Genomic DNA, 22,467 nt, shown 5'->3' with positions numbered 1-22,467 from the left:
CTGTAACGGAATCTGCTGCGCTATATAAGACACTGTAATGGAATCTGCTGCGCTATATAAGATGATGTAACGGAATCTGCTGCGCAATATAAGACACTGTAACGGAATCTGCCACGCTATATAAGAAACTGTAACGGAATCTGCTGCGCTATATAAGACACTGTAACGGAATCTGCTGCGCTATATAAGACGCTGTAACGGAATCTGCTGCGCTATATAAGATGATGTACCGGAATCTGCTGCACTATATAAGAAACTGTAACGGAATCTACTGTGCTATATAAGAAACTGTAACGTAATCTGCTGCTCTATATAAGACACTGTAACTTTCAAGGGAGTGGATGTGTTTTGCAGAAGCTCCTGAGAAGGTAGAATCCCAGTGCACAGCGAGAGCTCCCCCCTCAGGCCTCCCCAAGCCAGGGGACCTCTGTGGGGGTAGAGTGCAGGCAGGTCCTGGTGCCGGAGGGCCTGCTATATCATGGTGAAAGGCAGAAGACGTGGGGCTGTGTGCCCGTCCAGGAGGAAAAACATCCCTGCTGCTAGTACATCAGCAGCGGGAACCTCAGAGGAAAATGTGCAAGGTATGGAGAATGTCCCCCCGGATGATTCCGGAGGTACCCCAGTAGCAAGCCAGCTGCGGGGGGAAATAATGGAAGAACCCGGCGGGGGAGCAAACGTCGGCGGCGGCAAAATAGCGGCCGCGGGGGGACAAAGCAAAGGAGACCTACCATCTGAGGTGGAGGATGACCTCATAGTGTCTGAAGAGGAAGATGCCAGTGAGATGGAAAGTGAAACAGAGACTTTTGTCAAAATGGGTCTAAAAGAGCTACTCATTGAATCGAAAAGGATCCACAGCAGGTTATATCATGCAAAAAAGAAAAGAAATACCTGTCGTATATGGGAGCGCCAGAAATGGAGAGATCGAATAATGTTACACACTAACTCCTGTTCCAAAGTTAAAAATCAAATATCTATCAAAATGAAAGAAGAAAAGGAAAAAGGTCAATCCTTACCAGCAGGAGAAGGGTTAATGGCAGTCCAGGTGATGCAGGTTTCACCTGCAGCAGCAGAAGGCAGTGATGACATCATCCATGGGGGAGGGGTACTGCTCCAGGCTGATCCTGCACAGAGAGTGGAAGAAAACAGCCTCATGGAAACAGAGGCCAGAGTGCAGATTGACAGATTGCCATTTGTGTATGAAAAAAACTGCCAATCCAATCCAGAGGGAGAAAGACAGCAGAGCATGATGCAGATGGAGAGGATGGAGGAAGAATCTACCATCCAGCCCAGATCGGAGGACCCCCAGGAGGCGGTGAGTATGGAAATCGTTATGTGTGAGACCGAGAGAGACGCTGCCTTCCTGGGGACACCAGAGGTCTTGAGATCTAATGCTGGCCACACATCAGAACAACTTCAGACCAACTTTTTTAAAACTCTTCAAACCTCCAACCATCCAACTTCACAGTCCAACTAAAACAGTTCCCCACACATCTAACCAACTTTTCTTCCAACCAGCAAAGTTTTTTTTTTTTTTTTTTAGTCCAGCCAACTTCTGTCCAACTTCTGATGTCACAGAAGTAGGTGGACAGGTTCTGCCTACTTCTGTTTTGTTTTTTTACATTTATTTTAATAACATGGTTTAATTCCACCTTTATGTAGTAGACGCAAGTGAAAAGTGAAATTAAATGAAACTCTGCTTCACACACCAGGGGACTGGGGAGCAAGTGACCGATCCCTGGTACCCAGAGGTGTGGGCATGAGTGCTGGACATAGAGGGTGCACAGGTTGACAGGAGAGTAGTAGTCCCAGATAGCCTGGCTTAGCTCTGCTCTCCTATCAGTGGCACTCCACTGCTGCCGGGATCACTGGGGGTGGCTCCACTGAGGGAAGCGCACAGGTTGCTGCCGCTCCGTGATCGAGGTGCAGATGGTTCTGCAGGCACAGAGACAGAGAGGAAAGGAAGTGTAGGAAGGAGAGGAGAAAGACAAGGCCACAGTGGGCGAGATTCACCAAACCGAAAATGCCGTAAAAACACAGTTTTCTGGATTGTAGCTTTAATCGGTATTCATTAAATTTATAGGTATCAATGTAATGTCCCAAGAAAAAAAATGTTAAAACTTAACTTTTATTAATTGCCAATTGAAGAACTGCAAAATATTAAAAACAGTGAAAAGGTGCAATAATGTGTACTAACCACTTGAGTGGTATGCCCGGAAATTTCTCGGGCTCAGCTGCGCTGCCATAGCGGGATGTCCCGGAAAATTTCCGGGCATACCACTAAAATGAAGGTGTGCGCCAGTGGTGTCCAGGTGTGCACCACTGGCGCATCACCTGTCCGCCCCCCCCAGTGGCCGCTCTGATGTCCCCTCCCCTCCATCCTCCTCACCTCTCAGCTCCGGCGATTGTATGCCAGAGCTCCCCTGCCGCCATTAGTTCTATTGATTGACAGGCGACAGGCTCGGGGATGTTTGTGGCGGCTCGGGGGGACTCGGGAGGGTTCAGGCACACGAGTCCTCCCGAGCTGCTGCAAAACATCCCCGAGCCTGCCGTCTGTCTGATGACTGACAGGCAGCTGGGGCAGCGGTGGCATGGGAGCTCCGGCGTACTAACGCCAGAGAAAAGGCGAGGGGAGGGAGGGGGGCGGTGGCGACTTCTTATGATCTGTGGTGGGTTTTGCTGGGGCAGGACAAACTGCCCTGGTAGGTTTGTCCTGCCCCAGCAAAGCCCACCACTCAAGGGGTTAAAGTGAAAATAAAATAAAATAGAGCTGTCCGTTATGTGTATTTTTGTTATGGTACAATGACCATGAAACTGTTTGACTGTACTGTGGTGTAAAGGTTGTCTATGTGTTTAATAGAGCTCACTCGCGTGCTGTAGCACTGTTCTATCCTGAGAAGCCTCTCATACAAATGTTGCTACATTGTATTGTTGCAGTTATCATCTGCAACTACATCGTGTTAAATGTAACAAACATGACGAGTAGTCAGAAGTGGCTTGTTTTAAGATGTATTATCCACACGCTTGTTATTCCAGTAAATGAGTGAGATAATTAAATAATGATTCAGTGAATGGAAGGAAATCGGCACAGTGATGTTTAATATGCCCTAATTCTGCTGAAAGAATTCCTTCATAAATACATGCTAAATGCGCATGAATTTGTTGTTTGTACAATATAACGAGGAAATTAAATGAAAATTCACTTATGCCACTAAAGTAAATGTCCAGCTGAATGCTGCTGCTGCTACAGTACCTACGGCTATAGAGTAAATCTGGCAGGAGGTGGCTGCTGCAGGTAATCTATTGTCTGTTTATCATTAGTTCCTTCTATACATTAGTTTGCTTGAACCATTTATTAAACAATTAAACACATATGTATTACACCAGTGTCTGCTAATACATTTGACCGCTATCTGGAATATAATTTCCTGATAGCTCGCTGCACTATCCTACCAGGCTATATTGTTCAAGCCCGTGGATTTTCAAGTAGTGAAAATTGTTATTGGTAATAATTGTTATTATGCCCGGCTAATACAGTCCAGCTAGACACGATCAGCACAGCTCGCTGTGCTACCCGGACCAGCTGTGTTATTCAAGCACATGGTTGTAAATTATTGCAAGTCGGGATTTTTCATTATACCCGATTCAAACAGTGTCTGTCTGCACAGATTAATGCTAACACACATTATAAAACGGACAGCATCTAGCAGGTCGGGCCGGTCACATGGATCATGTGCACCCGGTCCACCCGCATTCTTCTGGTGGTTGTTGCTGATGAGGTGAAAGGTGCGCAGAGTGATAGTGGATCCCGGCAGCAGCGTGGGTCACAGATTGATCGCGGACCACTGGTGCAGGGACTCGGGAGTGCAGAGTGATTGCCAGGTGCCGCCGGATGCAGTGTGTCCCTGGACCTGGATGGGAAGCGGAGGATGGTACCTGGACCCAGCGGCTGCAGCGGTGAGTTGTCTACAGGACCTGGGGCGGTGGGGGGAGAGTGACTGGGTTACAGCATGTCAGTAGTAGGCGGACACTGCTGGTCAGTGTCCGCCTACTTATCGGGTAGTTGGGGGAACTTTCCCCACACATCAGGACGATCAGCTGGGAAAAATCAAACAGGTTTGATTTTTCCCAGCTAGTTGGAACCAGTGGCGCCGGAACGGGGGGGGGGGCGAGGGGGCAGCTTGCCCCCCCAAAAAATTACTGAGGCGCTAAAGCAGCTGTGTGGGCGGGCGGCTGATTAATCAGTAATATAGGCGGGCGGGCGGTGGGCTGATTAAGCTTGATCCAGCCTCCTGCCCGTCCGCCTATATTACTGATTAATCGCAGCCGCCCGCCCGCACAGCTGCTTTAGCCAGAGGCGTAGCACCAGCTCCGGGCGCAGACATGTCATCTGGCGCCGGAGCTCTGCCGCCAGCACCCTGCCCAGCACCCAGCCCTGCGAGACAACTTCATCGCTCCTCACATACAGCCGCCGACATCATCATCATTCCCCGACGGCTTCCAGAGTCCGGAGCCATGCAGAGAAGTCTGATGCCGGGTGACGTCATCAGTAGGAGCGCGCTGGGCAGCCGGACGGAGCAGCGCTGAGCTCCGGTGAAGAAAACGTCATAGCCATCATCTGTGAGACCCCGCAGCACAGCATAGTGCCAGTGGCACAGAGGGACCGATCCAGCAGCGGGGGACCTGTTTGCCATTGTGCGCTTTGCACAAACTTTCTCAGATACCCATCAGGGGGCGTGCACTACAGGGAGTCGGGACGCCAGCTCCCTGTAACACGACCACCTTGCTCACAGAGACAGCATTGACTTTTAATAACCTTCACTTGTTCACATTCAGCCCCTTGTGTAATTCTTTGCACAAAATAAAAAATTCACATTTAATTCACATTGCACTGTCTGTTCATCAACATAATCCCCAATAGAAGCACTGTAGCAATTTTAGATCCTGATTCAGCATAGTGCTGCATCACACTGACATTCAGGAGTGTGCATTACTTCAACTATTCCACCTATAGGCAGCACCAACATCTCGTCCAATTCCCCAGCCCTGCTCGCCCGCTCCCTGCTGTGCCCGGCATCAGTCTGCACTGCGGACAGTCTGCACAGCGAGCGCTCTCACTGCGCATGCGCCGGTTTAGGACGCCGGAGTCACAACATCATCGTCATGGCGCCGCATCCCTGCTTCCGGCGTCCCAAACCGGCGCATGCGCGATGTGAGAGCGCTCGCCGGGTTTTAACTTTCCCACTGACTGATGCCGGGCACAGCGGGCATCAACATCATGGCGCCGCATCCCTGGCACCGGAGACCCTATCCAGGTGTCAAGGCATGAGCGCTGTGGGGTCCTATTATTAATATTATTATTATACAGGGGAGCAGCCGTATTATTATACTGGGGGAGCAATCTGTGGAGTCCTTTTATTATACAGGGGGAGCAGCCTGTGGTGTCCTTTTATTATACAGGGGGAGCAGCCTGTGGTGTCCTTTTATTATACAGGGGGAGCAGTCTGTGGGGTCCTGTTATTATTATTAATGAGCAAGGTCAGTCCTCTTAGCAACAAGCAAGGTCAGTCCCCCTTGGCAACGAGCAAGGACAGTCCCCCTTTTCGTCGCGCAGGGGGGGGCGAAACATGCCCTTGCTCCGGGCACCGTGGAACCAAGCTACACCACTGGCTTTAGCGCCTCAGCAAGAATCCGATTCCTATTCGCAGCCGTCCGCCCACATGGATGACTGCTGCGGGGAGATGTCACTTTTTCCACTTTTTACGCGTAAATGACAACCCCTGGATTAATGTCAGTCCTGGTGTCTCTGGCCACATGTATATGCCGCTGCCCGGTGTATAATGCCCACTTGTATATGCCGCTGCCTTGTGTATAATGCCCACTCATATATGCCGCTGCCCTGTGTATAATGCCCATGCATATATGCCGCTGCCCTGTGTATAATGCCCACGTGTATATGCCGCTGCCAGTGTGTATAGTGCCCGGGGGTAACATATAGCAATTTAGGGGGCGCCAAAATGAGATTATATCTTGCCCCCCCCAACCTAAAAACGTTCCAGCGCCCCTGGTTGGAACGACCGTTTTGGGCCGTTTTTAAGCGTTTTCGGCCGTGTGGGAGCAAACGGCTTATAATCGTTTGCTCCCACACACTAGAGAGATTATCATTCCAACCAGCCAAAAGTTGGCTGGTTGGAGCGATATCTTTCTGATGTGTGGCCAGCATTAGGCGCATGTAATGTCAGAAGTACTGCCGTCGCCCTGTGAGGTCCTAACAGCGGGGGGAAAAGCAGCGGCTGCTGATAGCGCTGTTCAGGACCGAAGGGAGATACCAAAGACTGTGGTTGCGACTACCTCCAATAAATTTAAAGACTGTGTTATGGACAGTCAAAAGGCTGGACCAAGTAATGTCCAATTCATTGAGAAGCCTGTTTCTTTTGCAAAAGTAAATGCTGATAATGTTTGCTTAGGGCATGAGAATGGTGTAAGTGGAAAAGTGTCAGCAGTAACAAAGGCGGGAGAACTACTTACGCAAGGACAAAAAAGACTGAGGCCCTTATTCTGATTGACGCGTACTTTACCGCATACTTTCGGATCGCGTCTTTACGGCGTCTGCGCATGCGTGGAGAACGCAACGCGCATGTGCCACGCCTTGACTCCGTACCAGTTCGGCCAAATCCCGTCCAAAACTGTTCCCCGCAATCAGTCGGGAAATATGGGCGTATTATGGGCGTCATGCGGAATGACACATGGGCGTAGTTTCAAAATGGGCAAAACGGGGCGGAAACATGGGCGGACACGGGGGAGTACACTTATGTTGGGGGGCGTACATTCGGATACCACTCCGAATGTACGCGATCAAAAAGGGCAGAAATGTGCGGTGTCCACAAGTGTACTATTGCTTTGCGGACACCACTCGTTCATGCGGTAGGCGAACGTACCGCCTAATGACTACAAGCATTAACACCTGAACCCAATAGAATCGACTCCTTTACTCATTACTCACTAATAGGCCGCTTGTCAGTGCTTTAATTGAAACCATTGCTGCTTCAAGGAAACCTTACTAATCCCCCACATATGCTGTACTTGTCAGACACTTTAAAACTGCTAACAATGGACATGACTGAATATTAATACTATCAATACACATGTGTATTCGACATGTACTCATGAAACCACACATTTTTGGTAAAGTAAACAAATTTATTTCTATACATGTCACAGTCAATGCCACTGTGATGCAATGACCAAAAAATACAAAATCCAAAAAATAAACAACATGGCAGGAATGTACCAAAATAAATAATAATACAAAACAAATATAATTGCACACAGATGGACTCCAGCACCTCCTATGTGCCACTGCACATGCAGCCAGTGGGAAATGAGGAGGCTGCTGGCCCTTCTACAGCAGGGCAACCTGCACCTGACCATTCTACAGCAGGGCAACCTACACCTGGCCCTTCTGCAGCAGGCCAACCTGCAGCTGCCTCATATGCACCATCAGCAGAATCATTTGGAACACAACCGGGGACTTCACAAGATAGTACCATGGCCATCACTTCAAGTACAGCTGACAGTAATGGCAGGCAAAAGAGGGCAACAGGGGCACCAAAAAGGACATATGAAGCAAGGGCTCATCTGGTTACCCTCAGCACGTGATTGGACACAAGAAGCTGACACACACAGCACAATGGAAGATTTGGGACCACATAACGGTGGAGATTAATGCAGCCACAAGTTCATTTGCGACCACGTTTGGCCTTGGTAGGCTCCTTGGCCTGTGCAGCAGCTCTTCTGGCACGGGCAGATGCTGGGGCAGGTGGAGCAGATGATGTTGAGGGGTTGGCTGGTCTACCCCTCCTGCCAGCAGGGAGTGTTGCCGGTGGTAATGCACCAGAAACGGATGACATTAGGACCCTGTTGCTGGTAACCAGCTCCACCATAAGCTCATTATGGTGGAGGAGGAGATCATTTTGGCGGGTGGCTTGCTCGGCCAGCACCTGAGCACTTGCAGCCATGGCCTGATGTGACTCAGCCATGGCCTGCATGCTCGCAGCGATGGCCTGCTGGGTGCTGACCAAGCTCGCCAGGATCTCCTCGGTCCTACGCATCCGTTCTGATGCCAAGTCTCCCTGCTGGTTGATGTCCCCAAGCATGTTGGCCAAGGCGGCCAAATCGGCTTGGGCCGATGGCTGCTGCTGCACAGGCCTACCCCTGGGGCCAGGTGGCACGGACTCCTCCACCTCCTGAGCAGAGTCGTCACCAAGCGGTGGGGTGTCTGTGGAAAAAGATAAACACAATTAGGACACATTCTAAGATAATTACTTGCACAAGTTTATGGCATGACCAATATTTACCTTCAATAAAAGACGCAAACACTTCAGCTGGGGCCTCGCTATCCATCGTGCTCACCCCCCTGATCTCCTCAACTGATATACAGCTCTCGGCCAGCAACTCCAGGGGGGTGAGCTCTAGCCCTGATGGCATGGGCCCGGCCCCAGATGTCTGGCTGTGTTCCCACCGCTTGGTCATCTTCCTCTTCAGGTTGGTTTTGAAGTCCTGCCACCTGCAATGTAAGTTGACATATTAATACATGTCACTCCAGATGTTAGCTGTTGCAGCCATTGCTCTGTGCTACATATTACGACATGTGATTAATGTCCAAAAGATAATATTACATGCAACTATGATATCAACCGTTACAATACACATTCACAATCACCCTACTCTAACTCTCAACGAAATAACATGGCAATAATGTCTGTGTATCGTAACAACCTCACGGGCCATTTGCAAAATCCATCTAAGCATCAATTCAATCATTACTTGGCTATTACTGGGCACATGTATCACAAAACAACTTGCCTCTTCTTCACATGGTCCGTCTCACGAACTTGTGGCGCTACTTCATTAATCTCTGCCGTTATCTGTTCCCAAATCTTCCATCTGCGTGTGTGTGTCAGCTTCTCCGATGGACACTCAATCCAATCACGTGCTCGGGGAACCAGGATGGCAAGCTCCTGTGCTTCATATGCCTTATTTTTTTTTGGTGGTTCCTCTGTTGCCCTGGCTCTCCCCTTGCCACGTCCATGGCCACGCCCCCTGTCACGTGTCGCTGCACTTGAAGTGCTGGCCATGGTACTACCTTGTGAAGTCCCCGGTTGTGTTCCAAACAATTCTGCTGATGGTGCATATGAGCCAGCTGCAGGTTGGCCTGCTGCAGAAGGGCCAGGTGTAGGTTGCCCTGCTGTAGAATGTTCAGGTGCAGGTTGCCCTGCTGTAGAAGGGCCAGCAGCCTCCTCATTACCCACTGCCTGCATGTGCAGTGGCACATACGTGGTGCTGGAGTCCAGATGGTCAAAAAGTTGCCGCAGCTCTGGGTCCACCTCTGGTTGTGATCCAGACATGTTAGCAACAACATTGTCACCTTCTAATACACCTTTATATACTGTTTGTGTATCCTGTTTGGCGGACATCAGCGGCAGCTGCGTTCCGTGCGTGAGCGTACGTCGCTGTTTTTTCGCGCCGCATACGGTGGCGGAAATTCCATTGTGTAAAACCTGGCGAAAGTTCGACATGAAATACTGGTCACCAATGCTAACATTGCATAGAATCTTCTGATACACCTGTGACTATTGCACAATACACATGCTATTTGCTAGCATGACATGACATTTGATTCATGACTACTGTGGTATTGTGGAGTTTGATTGCAAGCTAAAAGTAGCCCAATCCCTTAGATAATCCAGGCCACAAGTCATGCAATACTCATCTCTACTGTTATAGACCACACATGTGAGAGGCCTATAAATAGTGACTTGCTGCTAGAATCATTTGTCTCCAGATCTGGACTTGTCAGGGTCTAAGGTAAGCTCTTCCATGCTCCTTGTAGATATGATATCCATTAACAATGTAAGTGTATGAATGTATGCACCATTGCCTCACTGACTACAGATTGTTGGGCCAGCAAAGTGCGTGTAGCATTATTGCAACATGTCACATGTTCACTATTTCACTCACAGGTCTTAAACCTGTGTGGGTTCATCTATTGCAGGACAACATGTCCCAGCAATAGATGAAATGTCTCATAGTACATGATGTCTGCAAAAAATGCTGACACCTTTATCTGTGTGTTTAGGACGGTGTGTATTGAGTTCATATTATTGTTACATCATTATAGAGTCAAATGGATCTGCGGGATTTCACGGGGCGGCCATCTATTGTACGTATTGAAGCCTACAAATCTATTTGTAGTCGGATATGGCCATTATGTGCATAGGTGCATCAGTATTTATGTTCATTTCTTTATAGGTTGCTGAAGCAATGATGCGCTACATGGAGAGGAGGCTAAGGGCACTTGCGGCTCTCCCCACTCGTCGCCCAAGGAGGCCAGGACGTGCTAGAATCTATCGCACACGGGTGACTCTGTTTGCTATGCCCGATGATGAGGTACTTACTAGGTACCGGTTACCGCCACATGTCATTCTGGATCTGCTCTCGTTAATTGAGAGTGATCTGGAACCTCTTCACGGGATCACGACAGCAATTCCGCCTCACACACAGCTGCTGGCGGTGTTGCATTTCTGCGCCTCAGGATCATTCCAACAAGTAGTGGCAGTACTTGCTGGAATATCTCAGCCGGCCTTCTGCCGAATCCTGAGGCGTGTGACGTTGGCCATGTTCAGGCGCAAGGGGCACTTCATGGCCATGACATTTGCCACCGAGACCCTGCGCAGAAGCCAGCAGGCCTTCCATCAAATTGCTGGCTTCCCTAATGTGATAGGGGCTGTGGATGGCACCCATGTACCATTTGTGCCTCCATCTCGAAGTGAGAAGATATATAGGAACCGCAAATTGTTCCACTCACTGAACGTGATGGTGGTATGTGGCCCATCCATGGAAATTCTCGCCTTCAACTCGAAGTTTCCCGGAAGTGCCCATGACTCTCATGTCATCCGACAAACCGGGATATGGCAAAGACTCCAAGAGCTGGAAGGCCGTGATGCGTAGGTTCTGGGTGACTCCGGTTACCCATGTACGCCCTGGCTACTTACGCCGTACAGCTCCCCAGAACCGGGCCCACAGGAGGCATTCAATCGGGCGCATGTTGCCACCAGGCAAGTGGTGGAGCGCACAATTGGCCTTTTAAAGGGTCGATTTAGAGTGCTCCACCGCACTGGTGGTGACTTACAATATGCGCCTCAAATGGTGTCGAGGATCGTGGGCCTGTGTATATTTTTCCACAACATTGCTGTGCGGCGTGAGATACCCTTTGATGAGTGGGAGGTACCATCTGAGCCGCAAGATCCGCCCATGCGCCCATCCCGCGCCCCTGAATGCCGGAGGGGATACCAGCTGCGGGACTCTGTGGCGCAAAGATACTTCAGGTACATTTTATCTAGTTGACAGAACACACCAATTTTATTAAAAATCACCCCTTCAAATAAGTACAGTGTGTTAGTTGTCAGTGTTACAAAACGAAAATTAGCCAGCCTGCCCTCCTAATGGCAAAGAAATAGTAGATATTTATCATATGTGCTTAGTTTTGGGGGAAGTTCAATATAGGTGCTCATTATTATACCTTGTACAAGGGATCTTATGTGTTTGTTATATCTTCATTATTGTAGTTGATACTATCCCTGATGACTGGTGAGTACATTGATTTATTCTCTAATGTGTTGGGGATTTTTTCCTGTGTTGATGTATGATTTGTTTGCAGATATATATATATATATATATCTATATATATGATATTTGAATTTATTAACATGTTTAAACATTTCAAGGAGCAGGCAGGCAGGCAGGCACCCAGGCAGGCAGGCAGGCAGGGCTGGTGTATAATGCTGGTCTCAGGATACCTGCAACTATGTGTATGTGTCTTTTAAACATAAATGTACGCATACACATAGATGCATAGAGTAAGTAATGCTAACTACAGCTATGCGTTGCTAAGCTATAGCACGCGTTGCTTGGCGGAGCGAGGCGTCATTGGATTTGCTAAGTGCATACACACTGTGTTTTATATATATCAGATTTGTTCATTGCCATACATCAGCACTACTGTTTTGAAGGCATGCGAATTTGTCACCATTTGTGTTGGCGCAGAGACGCTGTTCATGTAAAGATGAACAATAAAGTTATTAACACAAATAACTGTGATAAACCAATGCCACCACCTGATTGGTTGATTGATGCCATTGTTAACATGGCGGAGACACGAAGGGCAGACCCCTTTTCACCTGCGGAGCTGAGGGTTCTGGTCTTCGTCATGGAGACAAGGCTGGGCCGTGCGGGGCCCTTTATCAGTAACCGCCATAAGCGGAGGGCCTATGCTGCGGCAGGGCGCCGTATTTACGCCCGCACTCGGGTGCGGAGGTCCATCGGGCAGCTCGAGAGGCGGTGGTCGGACCTCCGCAGGCGCCAGCCCCAGCTGTTACAGCAAATCAGGGGCGAAATAGCTGATTGTGAGTATTTTAGCTATGAAATTTCGCACTTACAACATAGCATATATAAACAATAAAATGTGTCTCATGATAAGTGGGTGTCCATGGCTTTAAAAGTCCATAGACTGTTATGTGTGCTTCTTCCTGGTTAACATGCAGTCATGTGGCTTTTATATGTAATTACATAGCATTGAGGATTCTGATGCATACAATGTGCCAGATGTAATATGTGTTACACATTGATAAATGCCAGGGTTGTAATGTTTGAACAAATTACTAACAATCACATAATAATTTAAATGTCACATTTTGGAGTCCATTAACAGTAAGGAGCTACTTTCCAGCATCGTTTGCCATCATTATCACCCTTCCATGTATGTCTTGTTATGGATTAATACATGTGCCCCAATGACCCGACATTGACCATGATTTTTTATTCTACCACACAGCACGAGCCCGAGCCCGACAGGCACGTGAAGAGGCCGAGGCAGCCCTGGCCGAGGAGGAGGCCCAAGACCCTGAGGAGGAGGTGGCGGCAAGGGTGGAGGAGGAGGAAGTGGAGGAGGAGGAAATGTTGGAGGAGCAAGTGGAGGAGATGGTGGAGGAGATGGTGGAGGAGGTGGAGGAGATGGTGGAGGAGGTGGAGGAGGAGGAGGTGCCTGAGGCGGTGGTGGTGGAGGAGGTGGAAGAGGAGTTGGTGGCAGAGGAGGAGGTGTTGGTGGCGGAGGAGGAGGTGGAGGAGGTGGTGGTGGTGGAGGAGGAGGAGGAGGTGGAGGAGGAGGAGGAGGTGGAGGAGGTGGTGGTGGTGGAGGAGGTGGTTGTGGCGGAGGAGGTGGACGAGGTCATGGTGGCGGAGGAGCTGGCGGAGGAGGGGGCTGAGGAGGCCACGGTTGCCCCAGAGGATTCCGAATCCGAGGGGGAGGAGGCGTGCCAGGCCCCAGAGTCCCATCAGATCGGTATGTTTACATAATGCATCATTCATGAAGTAGTTGTACTGGTATTTGTTATGTAGCACTGGTGATTAAAAATTTTGTTCCAATACTATTCATATAGACCCCAAAGTGGGTAGCTACAGATACAGGTACCGGTTAGATGGGGTGTCCAAGGCATCCCTTTCATCCAGGACACCTCTGAATGACACAGGTGTGTGGGATGGGTTGGAGCTCCATTTTGACTGCCACATCACCGTTGTAGTTAAACAGGATCCTGGAGTAAAGGGATGAGTGGATCATTTGTGGATTAAATTCACCTGCTGCAAGCGTTGATTATGACCCAATCAAATAGTGGAATCTATCTTGTGGTGAATGTTATTTATAAACTATAGGATGTATGCTATAAATGGAGTATGGCCCAGCCTACCTTGGAATGGAGTCACAAGTTGCCAGTGTCCCAGGAGGCTCCTCTACCTAAACACCCCCTGTAGTTCAGATTTTTTTTTGCCCCGCACAGAATTGTAGGTTGGTTTAGACTGAATTATGATTTTGAGGATGTGTACTGTGCATTCCTGACATTTGCATAACTCCCATGCCACGAACCATCACTGAACTTAGACTGAGGAGATTGTGACAAGTTCTTATTGACGGAGCCCATTACATGCTTGTCATTGGTTAGTCATGGGTGGGTTGTGACTGAGAAGAAACACTATGACTGTTATGTCTTCTGCAGAGTAAAGGGTAGAGTGAAAAAAACACAGTATGTAGCAAATAAGTTTGCATGTATGTATATATGTATGTGTCATATCTATTTAGCTATGTGTGTCTCTATCTCTCTACATATATATATATATATATATATATATATATATATACACACACATGTCACCTAGCATTTGTGCAATGTATGTAGCAGTATGTGAAATGTATGCATGAAAATCATGACTAATTTTTGCCCCTTTGACATGCCCACAGATGCCACAACACCGGCAGATGAGGGGATTCGTGGGGCCCTGCTGCGGATGGGCCACCACTTAAGACTACTCATCGCGGATCTGCAGGACCTGCGCGATTTGCTTTTGTAAATTTTTTTCTTTTGATTTTGAGATTTCATTGTTAATCATAATAAATTATTTATGCAAGTTGAAAGTTGTTGGTTTTCTTTGCACATTACACAGTATATGTGTAGATTGTTTATAATATTTGACACAGGGTCTAATACAAACCATTGCACTTGAATTGCTGTAAGGGTTAATGTGTGCAATGCATGTGTTAGGCATGCTTGTAAGGATATATTGGCATCTAATTGATTCCAATTCCAAATAAGCAGTTTTTGATGAGGATAGGTAATTGAATAAGTGGGTCATGTGATGTATTGCAGAATATACATAATAGTGGGTTGTTTGGCGTAAATACTCCGCTTACGGGCTGTAGCACCGCTTGGCTCCCGTTCGGATGCGGTATTCCCGAGCATACTCTGTAATACTCTGTAATACCGTGCAGAATCGGAGTGTTTCTCCCGCACACGCATGGTTTGTATGTCGTCCGTAAACACGCCCTGTTCTTAAAGAGTGAGTCCGTCCGAATGCGGAGGACACGTGGGCGTTTCTACGGACGATGCCCGCACGCGGCAAAACACCGTGGCGTGCGGACCGCTCCGTAAGAATGCGGGAATATCCGCACCGATCAGAATAAGGGCCACAATGTGGACAATTTAACTGCAAGGGAAAAAGCTATCTTTAAAACTGTGTTTGGTCAGATTGGTGCGCCTGTGGGTGCTAAGAGTGCTCTAAAAATTATTGCAGACCAAGTGGAGAAAAAGTCAGTTGCTGACATGTCAGCTGAGTCTGTGTCGACTAAGATTAAGACCCCAATATCGTATGCAAAAATATTAAGTGGGGACGTAAGGTCTAAAGATAATAATGCTAATCAAGAGAATGCACAAAAGAACTCATATGGCAGAAGGCATTTGTTACAATTTAAATGGGTTGGTACAGGGCCTGTACCGTCGCAGGTTGATTTTTTGAAAATGGTGTTTTCCTTAGATTGCTCAGCTGGAGACCTCTCTGCGTGCATTCATCCAGACAGGTCTCCTTTCTTTGACCTAAGTTTTCTTTCACTCCATAGAATGCATAAGGTCTTTGAAGAGTGGGAAGAGAGGAAAGGGGAGGAAAAATTTGCAGATTTTACAGTTGTTGCATCCTCATCAAGGCCTGAGTATGTAAAACTGAGAATACTGGTACGGAATGACCTAATTCCTGCACATGACATTGAATTTTGGCTAAGTAGGCTGTGTACAGTCAAAAGCAAATTAATTAAAGTGGGTCACACCCTGGGTGTATGGGGAGGTGCGTGGTCTGCCCTGGTCAGATTGGCGCAGGAGGAGGGCAGGACCGTGCATCTTCCATCCGCCGCATACATAGGCCGGGATAGAATTCAGATATTCTATCCCGGTCAACCCCGCACGTGTTTTAGATGTGGCTTGGTGGGCCACACAAGTAGTGAATGTGGCGAGCAAAAATGCAATTTGTGTGGTGAGACCGGGCACACATCTAGCACGTGCAATAAAGTTAAATGCAATTTGTGTGGGGAGGAGGGCCACCCATATAGCAGATGTCCCAATTCTGTAAAAAGACCCATAGGAAAACAAAGTGAACATACCCCTGTCACAGTCCCATTTTCAAAAGTGGTGGTGGGGAAAGATAACCAAATTCAATGGTGCAAAGGTGTAGAAGAAAAGGAGGAAGATTTCCAGGTAGTGAGAAGAGGGAAGAAGGGAAAGCAGACTAAAGAGTCTGGTCACCTTGACCTCTCAAACAGATTTTTAATATTTTCAGAGAGTGAAGAAGAATCAGAGAGAGAGCTGGGTGAAGGAGAAATTATCAGGGAAAAAGAAGGGCTAACTTTCAAGTCCGGTGAAAATAAAAATAAGAGAAGCAGAAAAGTAGACAAAAAACAAAAAATTAAAGACAGACAAACTGAACAGAGAGAAAAAGTGATGACAAAACATAGAAAAGGGGCGGACGTAGTGAGAGCGAGTGAGGAACCAAAAGAGAAAATTGACAAGAGGGTGGCTGAGAAGGAATCAGAGGATACAGAAGAGGGCGTTCTTGGAAGGGCAGAGATCCAAAGAGACAACCCAGCCGGGTCCTTTGTCCTTCCTGAGAATGACCCAGACACTAAAAAAGAGGGGAAGCCACCTGACCCAGAAGTGAATAATGATGGTTTGTCTGAGGATATGGATGTGGTTGCAAATGTGGAGGGTGAAGGGGAATGCAAGGATGGTGAAGGTAAATAGGTATTATGTATACCACTATAAATCTATTTATGGATCCCCACCTCATCAAATGTGCCACTATAAATGTGGCCTCTATATCATCAGACAGGGCTCGGCTTATGGCCTATGATTTTTTAAAAGGCAAGGATTTTGACATACTTTTCCTTCAAGAGACTAGAACGAGAACTCTGGAAGTGCTTCACAAAGCCAAAAGAGAGTGGACAAGAGGCCCCTCTTTCTGGTCTCTTGCAGCCGAGCCCTACAGTGGAGTGGCGGTGATTTTTACCGACAAGGTAACCGTAAATAGATTCATAGAACTGGAAGTAGGAAGATGTATGGTTTTGGACATCAATCTTAGAGGGCAGGACCTAAGGCTAATAAACATCTATGGCCCCCAATCTCCTTGGGATAGGAAATGCCTTTTTAAGTTGATAAAACCTTTCCTATTCACAGCCCAGCAAGTCATTTTTGGGGGTGACTTTAACACCGTCATCCGACCGAAAGGAGAGGAGGGTCCAAAAATAATGGGACTCTGGGCTATGATGCAAATTTTTTAGTTAGCATGGTACAGCAGGCTGGTCTAGAGGATGTCCATGTTAAACATTTCCCAGACCTCACGGGTTACACTTTTTTTAGTGGTAGCCGTAGGTCTAGAATAGATAGGTTTTTTGTTAAAAGAGGTTCCAAAACTCTTCCCCCCAAGGTAGAGCCAGTAGAATTCTCTGATCACTGTTTTTTTTCTTTCTCTTTGAATGCTTCTGAGACCATTCAGAAAGGAAGAGGCCTCTGGAGGTTGAATGCTGAGCTCCTGAAGGACGCGAGCGTGATGCAGTCTCTTCGAGATCTTCTGTCGGATCATGAATCGCTGTTGGAGGCTGGATGGAGTAGATCTGAGTGGTGGGAGGTATTGAAAAAGAAAGTCCAGGGTTTCTTCAAAAGGCTGGTAAGAAAGAGAAACTTGATAAAGAACAATACCTACCTTGCCTTAAAAAGGGAACTAGATTTCTTGATCTCTGAGAATGGAGATGGTGGGGAAATCTCCAGAGTGAAGTCTCAGATGAGAGAGTATCAGTATGATCGGTTGGCTTCTTTGATCTTGGAAAGGGATTACGGTACTTACCACTCACCGGACCCCTACCAGGATTGTGGGAAGAGAACTGAGGTTAAAGAGATCAGAGGCCTTTACGATGGACAGGGTGTGCTTCAAGAAGGGAAGGAAGGCATCCTAAAAGTCGTTAAGGATTTTTACTCTGACCTTTTGTCTGAGAAATCACTGACCAGAGAGAGGATGGAAACTTTCCTGAGGGAAACCCCAGGTCTGGTCGATCCAGGTACCTCTCTTGATTGTTTGAGCAACAAAATAAGTGTAGAGGAAGTTAGGGAAGCGATTGATGGCTTGTCATCAAAGAAGTCACCCGGACCTGATGGTCTAACATCGGAATTCTATAAGGAATTATCTGATGTCATAGCTCCCCGTCTCACAGAGGTTTTCAACACCTGTTTGGAGGAGGGTGAACTCACTCCTTCCATGAGGCGGTCGGCACTTATTTTGTTGTTTAAAAGCAAAGACCGAACTCGTATTGAGAACTGGCGCCCCATAGCCCTTCTCAATACAGATAGAAAGATTTTGGCAAAAGTTTTCTTCAACAGAATAATGGAGTTCTCAAGGAAGCTCCTTTCCCCCTTCCAGCACTGCACCGTGAAAGGGCGAAGCACTTTTAGTGCGGTTCTTGGTGTCCGGGAAGCCGTGGAACGGTGCAGGGCTGGAAAGATTGGGAAATATCTGCTGGCATTGGACCAATCCAAGGCCTTTGACCGTGTCAATCACAAGTACCTCTGGGCTTTACTGGAAAGGTATGGCTTCCCAGGGAAAATGGTAAATTGGCTAGAAATTTTGTATAAGAAGGCCGAGAGCTTCCCTCTTGTCAATGGTTGGGTAGGGCCCGCCTTTGACGTGGACTCGGGAGTACGTCAGGGATGCCCCCTGAGCTCTCTCCTCTATGTGTTTGCAATTGATCCTTTTATTAGGAGGATTGAAAACAGCATATTGGAGGGATTGCAGCTGGCTCCGGATTTCACATTGAAGGTGACAGCCTATGCGGATGATGTCACCATTGTTCTGTCATCAATGGCAGAGGCAAGTGTCATCGACCAACTGGTCCAGATTTATTCTGAGGCTTCCGGTTCAAAAGTGAACAAAGACAAGAGTGAAGTTTTCTGGATGGGGGAGGGAGGGGAAGAATTTCCTCTCCCGGACACTTTCCCAGAGGCCAATGACACCATAAAAGTTCTTGGCATCCAATTCGACCATGGCGATTATGCCTCTGCAAACTGGGAGAGGAAGCTTGAGGATGCAACCAAGAAAGTGAGCCTATGGAAGAGACAAAAGTTGTCTATGAGGGAAAGGGTTGATATATGCAAAACCTATTTGGTACCTATGTTTTTGTATGTCAGCTATGTCTGTTGCTTGCCTCAATCGATGTGGTCTAGGTTATGTTCCTTGTTTTTTCAAATGTATTGGGGAAACAGAATGAACATGGTCAAGAGGGGTATCGTGTACAGGTCGAGGGCAGAGGGTGGCCAGGACATGGTTAACCCTGTGGTCTTCTTTACAACAGCTTTTCTAAAGCTGAACATTGGTAGCATCTTCTTGGAGGACCCCCCTCGATGGGTACAGGGTTTCATGAAATGGTGGGATCCCTACTGTAAGGCTTGGATAGATGGTGGTCGCTTGAAGAAACCCTGGTCTGGGCGAGAGTACCTCCCGATCTACGTGATTCTTGCCATCAGAATGATTTCCAAGTGGGGCTTGGCGGTGGGAGATGTAAGGGATCTCTCAAGGAAGGAGTTGGGGAAGAGGGTCTTGCAGATCTACTTCCTGGCCCCACTGGCTCTGAAGGACTGCCCAGGCACCGTCTGTTTAGCAGGGTTGAAGTTGCTCAATGACCAGCGGATCCCTCTGAAGTTTAGAGACATTGCCTGGCTTTCGTTCCTAGGGAAACTCTATGTTAGGGGGAACCTTAAATTTAGAAGTGCCGATGATCGTGGTTGTCCACGGGAGGAGTGTCTGGGAGTGGAGGAGACGGTAGACCACTTCATTCTTGAGTGTCCCTTTAATATTGAGGTTTATAGAGCAGTGTCAACCTCCCTAGGTATCCCTTGCCTTTCGGGGCTCAGTTACCCGGAATGGGCCTATGGAGCATTCAAAGGGTATAAAGGGTTTGATTTATGCACTATTTATATAGTTAGCTTAGTGGTCAGATACCACACGTGGAATGCACGGTGTCATATCGGACTAAGAAAGAAAATCCTTCCTCTTAGGACGGTGGTGGGTTTTATCCTACAAGATGTGAGGGTGGTGATGGATAGGGAAAAGGAAAAGCTGGATGCCGTCAGTTGGTCTCGTCTGTGGGGTCAACTGAAACCTCCTTAGTAGGCGGTATCCAAACTGATCCTGGACCCTCTGGGATCTTTCCACTTTTCTAACACTAGTAGTAGGAATTTTTCATTTTCAAAAGGAAAGTTTTTACATACAACTTGCTTGCATAAAACTTCTTTACCTTATTTATGTTGGTGGAGTAAGTGGTTTGGATGAAGTGTCTTGTGGGTTTTGGCTATGTTTGTGAAATTTATGGGATATAGAGAAACACAGGGTGCTGGTGGTGGTTGGGTGGTATAAATGAGTAGGAATAAATGTAGAATAACTGTGAAGAAAATGGGTGAATAAATAAAGATTGTATGGTGTAGATAATCTAGAGGCATGAAAGACAGACTGCCTGGGGTGTATGGGAAAGAATGAGGAATAAATGTGAATGAATGGACTCAAATTTCTTGAATGAAATATATTGACATAAGACGAAGTGAATCGTTATCATTTATACTGAGATTTATAGTATATTTAGGAATGTTTTGTTTGAAGTTATAAGCGGACATGCTATTCTTTAAGTTATCTCTTTTGGCAATGGCATAAGTTTATTTTTTTATATTATTTATTTATATTAATATGTATATATGTATAAAGTTTTAAATGTTTTATATAAAAGATGTAAGCTTTAATAAAAGAAGCATGGACACTGTAACGGAATCTGCTGCGCTATATAAGTAACTGTAAAGGAATCTGCTGCGCTATATAAGAAACTGTAACGGAATCTGCTGCGCTATATAAGACACTGTAACGGAATCTGCTGTGCTATATAAGATGCTGTAACGGGATCTGCTGCGCTATATAAGACACTGTTACGGAATCTGCTGCGCTATATAAGACACTAATGGAATCTGCTGTGCTATATAAGACACTGTAACGGAATCTGCTGCGCTATATAAGACACTGTAACGGAATCTGCCGCGCTATATAAGATGATGTAACGAAATCTGCCGCCATATATAAGACATAACGGAATCTGCTGCGCTACATAAGACACTGTAACAGAATCTGCTGCGCTATATAAGACAATGTAACGGAATCTGCTACGCTATATAAGACACTAATGGAATCTGCCGCGCTATCTAAGACGATGTAACGGAATCTGCCGCCATATATAAGACATAACGGAATCTGCTGCATTACATAAGACACTGTAACGGAATCTGCTGCGCTATATAAGACAATGTAACGGAATCTGCTGCGCTATATAAGACACTAATGGAATCTGCTGCGCTATATAAGACACTGTAACGGAATGTGCTGCGCTATATAAGACACTTAACGGAATGTGCTGCGCTATGTAAGACACTGTAACGGAATCTGCCGCGCTATATAAGACACTAATGGAATCTGCTGCGCTATATAAGACACTGTAACGGAATCTGCTGCGCTATATAAGACACTGTAACGGAATGTGCTGCGCTATATAAGACACTGTAACGGAATCTGCCGCGCTATATATGACACTGTAACGGAATGTGCTGCGCTATATAAGAGACTGTAACGGAATCTGCTGCGCTATATAAGATGCTGTAACGGGATCTGCTGCGCTATATAAGATGCTGTAACGGGATCTGCTGCGCTATATGATACGCTGTAATGGAATCTGCTGCGCTATAGAAGACACTGTAACAGAATCTGCCGCGCTATATAAGACGATGTAACGGAATCTGCCGCCATATATAAGACACCGTAACGGAATCTGCTGCGCTACATAAGACACTGTAACGGAATATGCTGCTCTATATAAGACACTGTAACGGAATCTGCTGCGCTACATAAGACACTGTAATGGAATCTGCTGCGCTATATAAGACACTGTAACGGAATGTGCTGCGCTACATAAGACACTGTAACGGAATCTGCTGCTCTATATAAGACACTGTAACGGAATCTGCTGCGCTATATAAGACACTGTAATGGAATCTGCTGCGCTATATAAGACACTGTAACGGAATGTGCTGCGCTACATAAGACACTGTAACGGAATCTGCTGCTCTATATAAGACACTGTAACGGAATCTGCTGCGCTATATAAGACGCTGTAACGGAATCTGCCGCCATATATAAGATACTGTAACGGAATCTGCCGCGCTATATAAGACGATGTAACGGAATCTGCCGCCATATATAAGACGATGTAACGGAATCTGCCGCCATATATAAGACACTGTAACGGAATCTGCTCCGCTACATAAGACACTGTAACGGAATCTGCTGCGCTACATAAGACACTGTAACGGAATCTGCTGCGCTATATAAGATGCTGTAAAGGGATCTGCTGCGCTATATAAGACACTGTAACAGAATCTGCCGCGCTATATAAGACGATGAAACGGAATCTGCCGCCATATATAAGACACTGTAACGGAATCTGCTCCGCTACATAAGACA

General features: G+C 47.0%; 1 protein-coding gene across 1 annotated transcript; it reads left to right on the top strand.

Annotated features, from left to right (window-relative positions):
- The first annotated feature begins 478 nt into the window (after positions 1 to 478).
- On the top strand, positions 479 to 20,082 carry LOC146072200 (uncharacterized). Its single transcript, XM_083179528.1, has 3 exons — positions 479 to 1,312; positions 15,063 to 15,611; positions 17,422 to 20,082. The coding sequence occupies exons 1-3, from the start codon at positions 479 to 481 to the stop codon at positions 20,080 to 20,082; spliced, it is 4,044 nt and encodes a 1,347-aa protein (XP_083035654.1).
- Positions 20,083 to 22,467: the final 2,385 nt, after the last annotated feature.

The sequence above is a fragment of the Crinia signifera genome, chromosome 4, assembly GCF_055691185.1.
Source record: "Crinia signifera chromosome 4, ASM5569118v1, whole genome shotgun sequence".
Taxonomy (NCBI): domain Eukaryota; kingdom Metazoa; phylum Chordata; class Amphibia; order Anura; family Myobatrachidae; genus Crinia; species Crinia signifera.
Note: the sequence above shows the minus strand (reverse complement) of the source record. Positions and strands in the feature narration are given on the sequence as shown.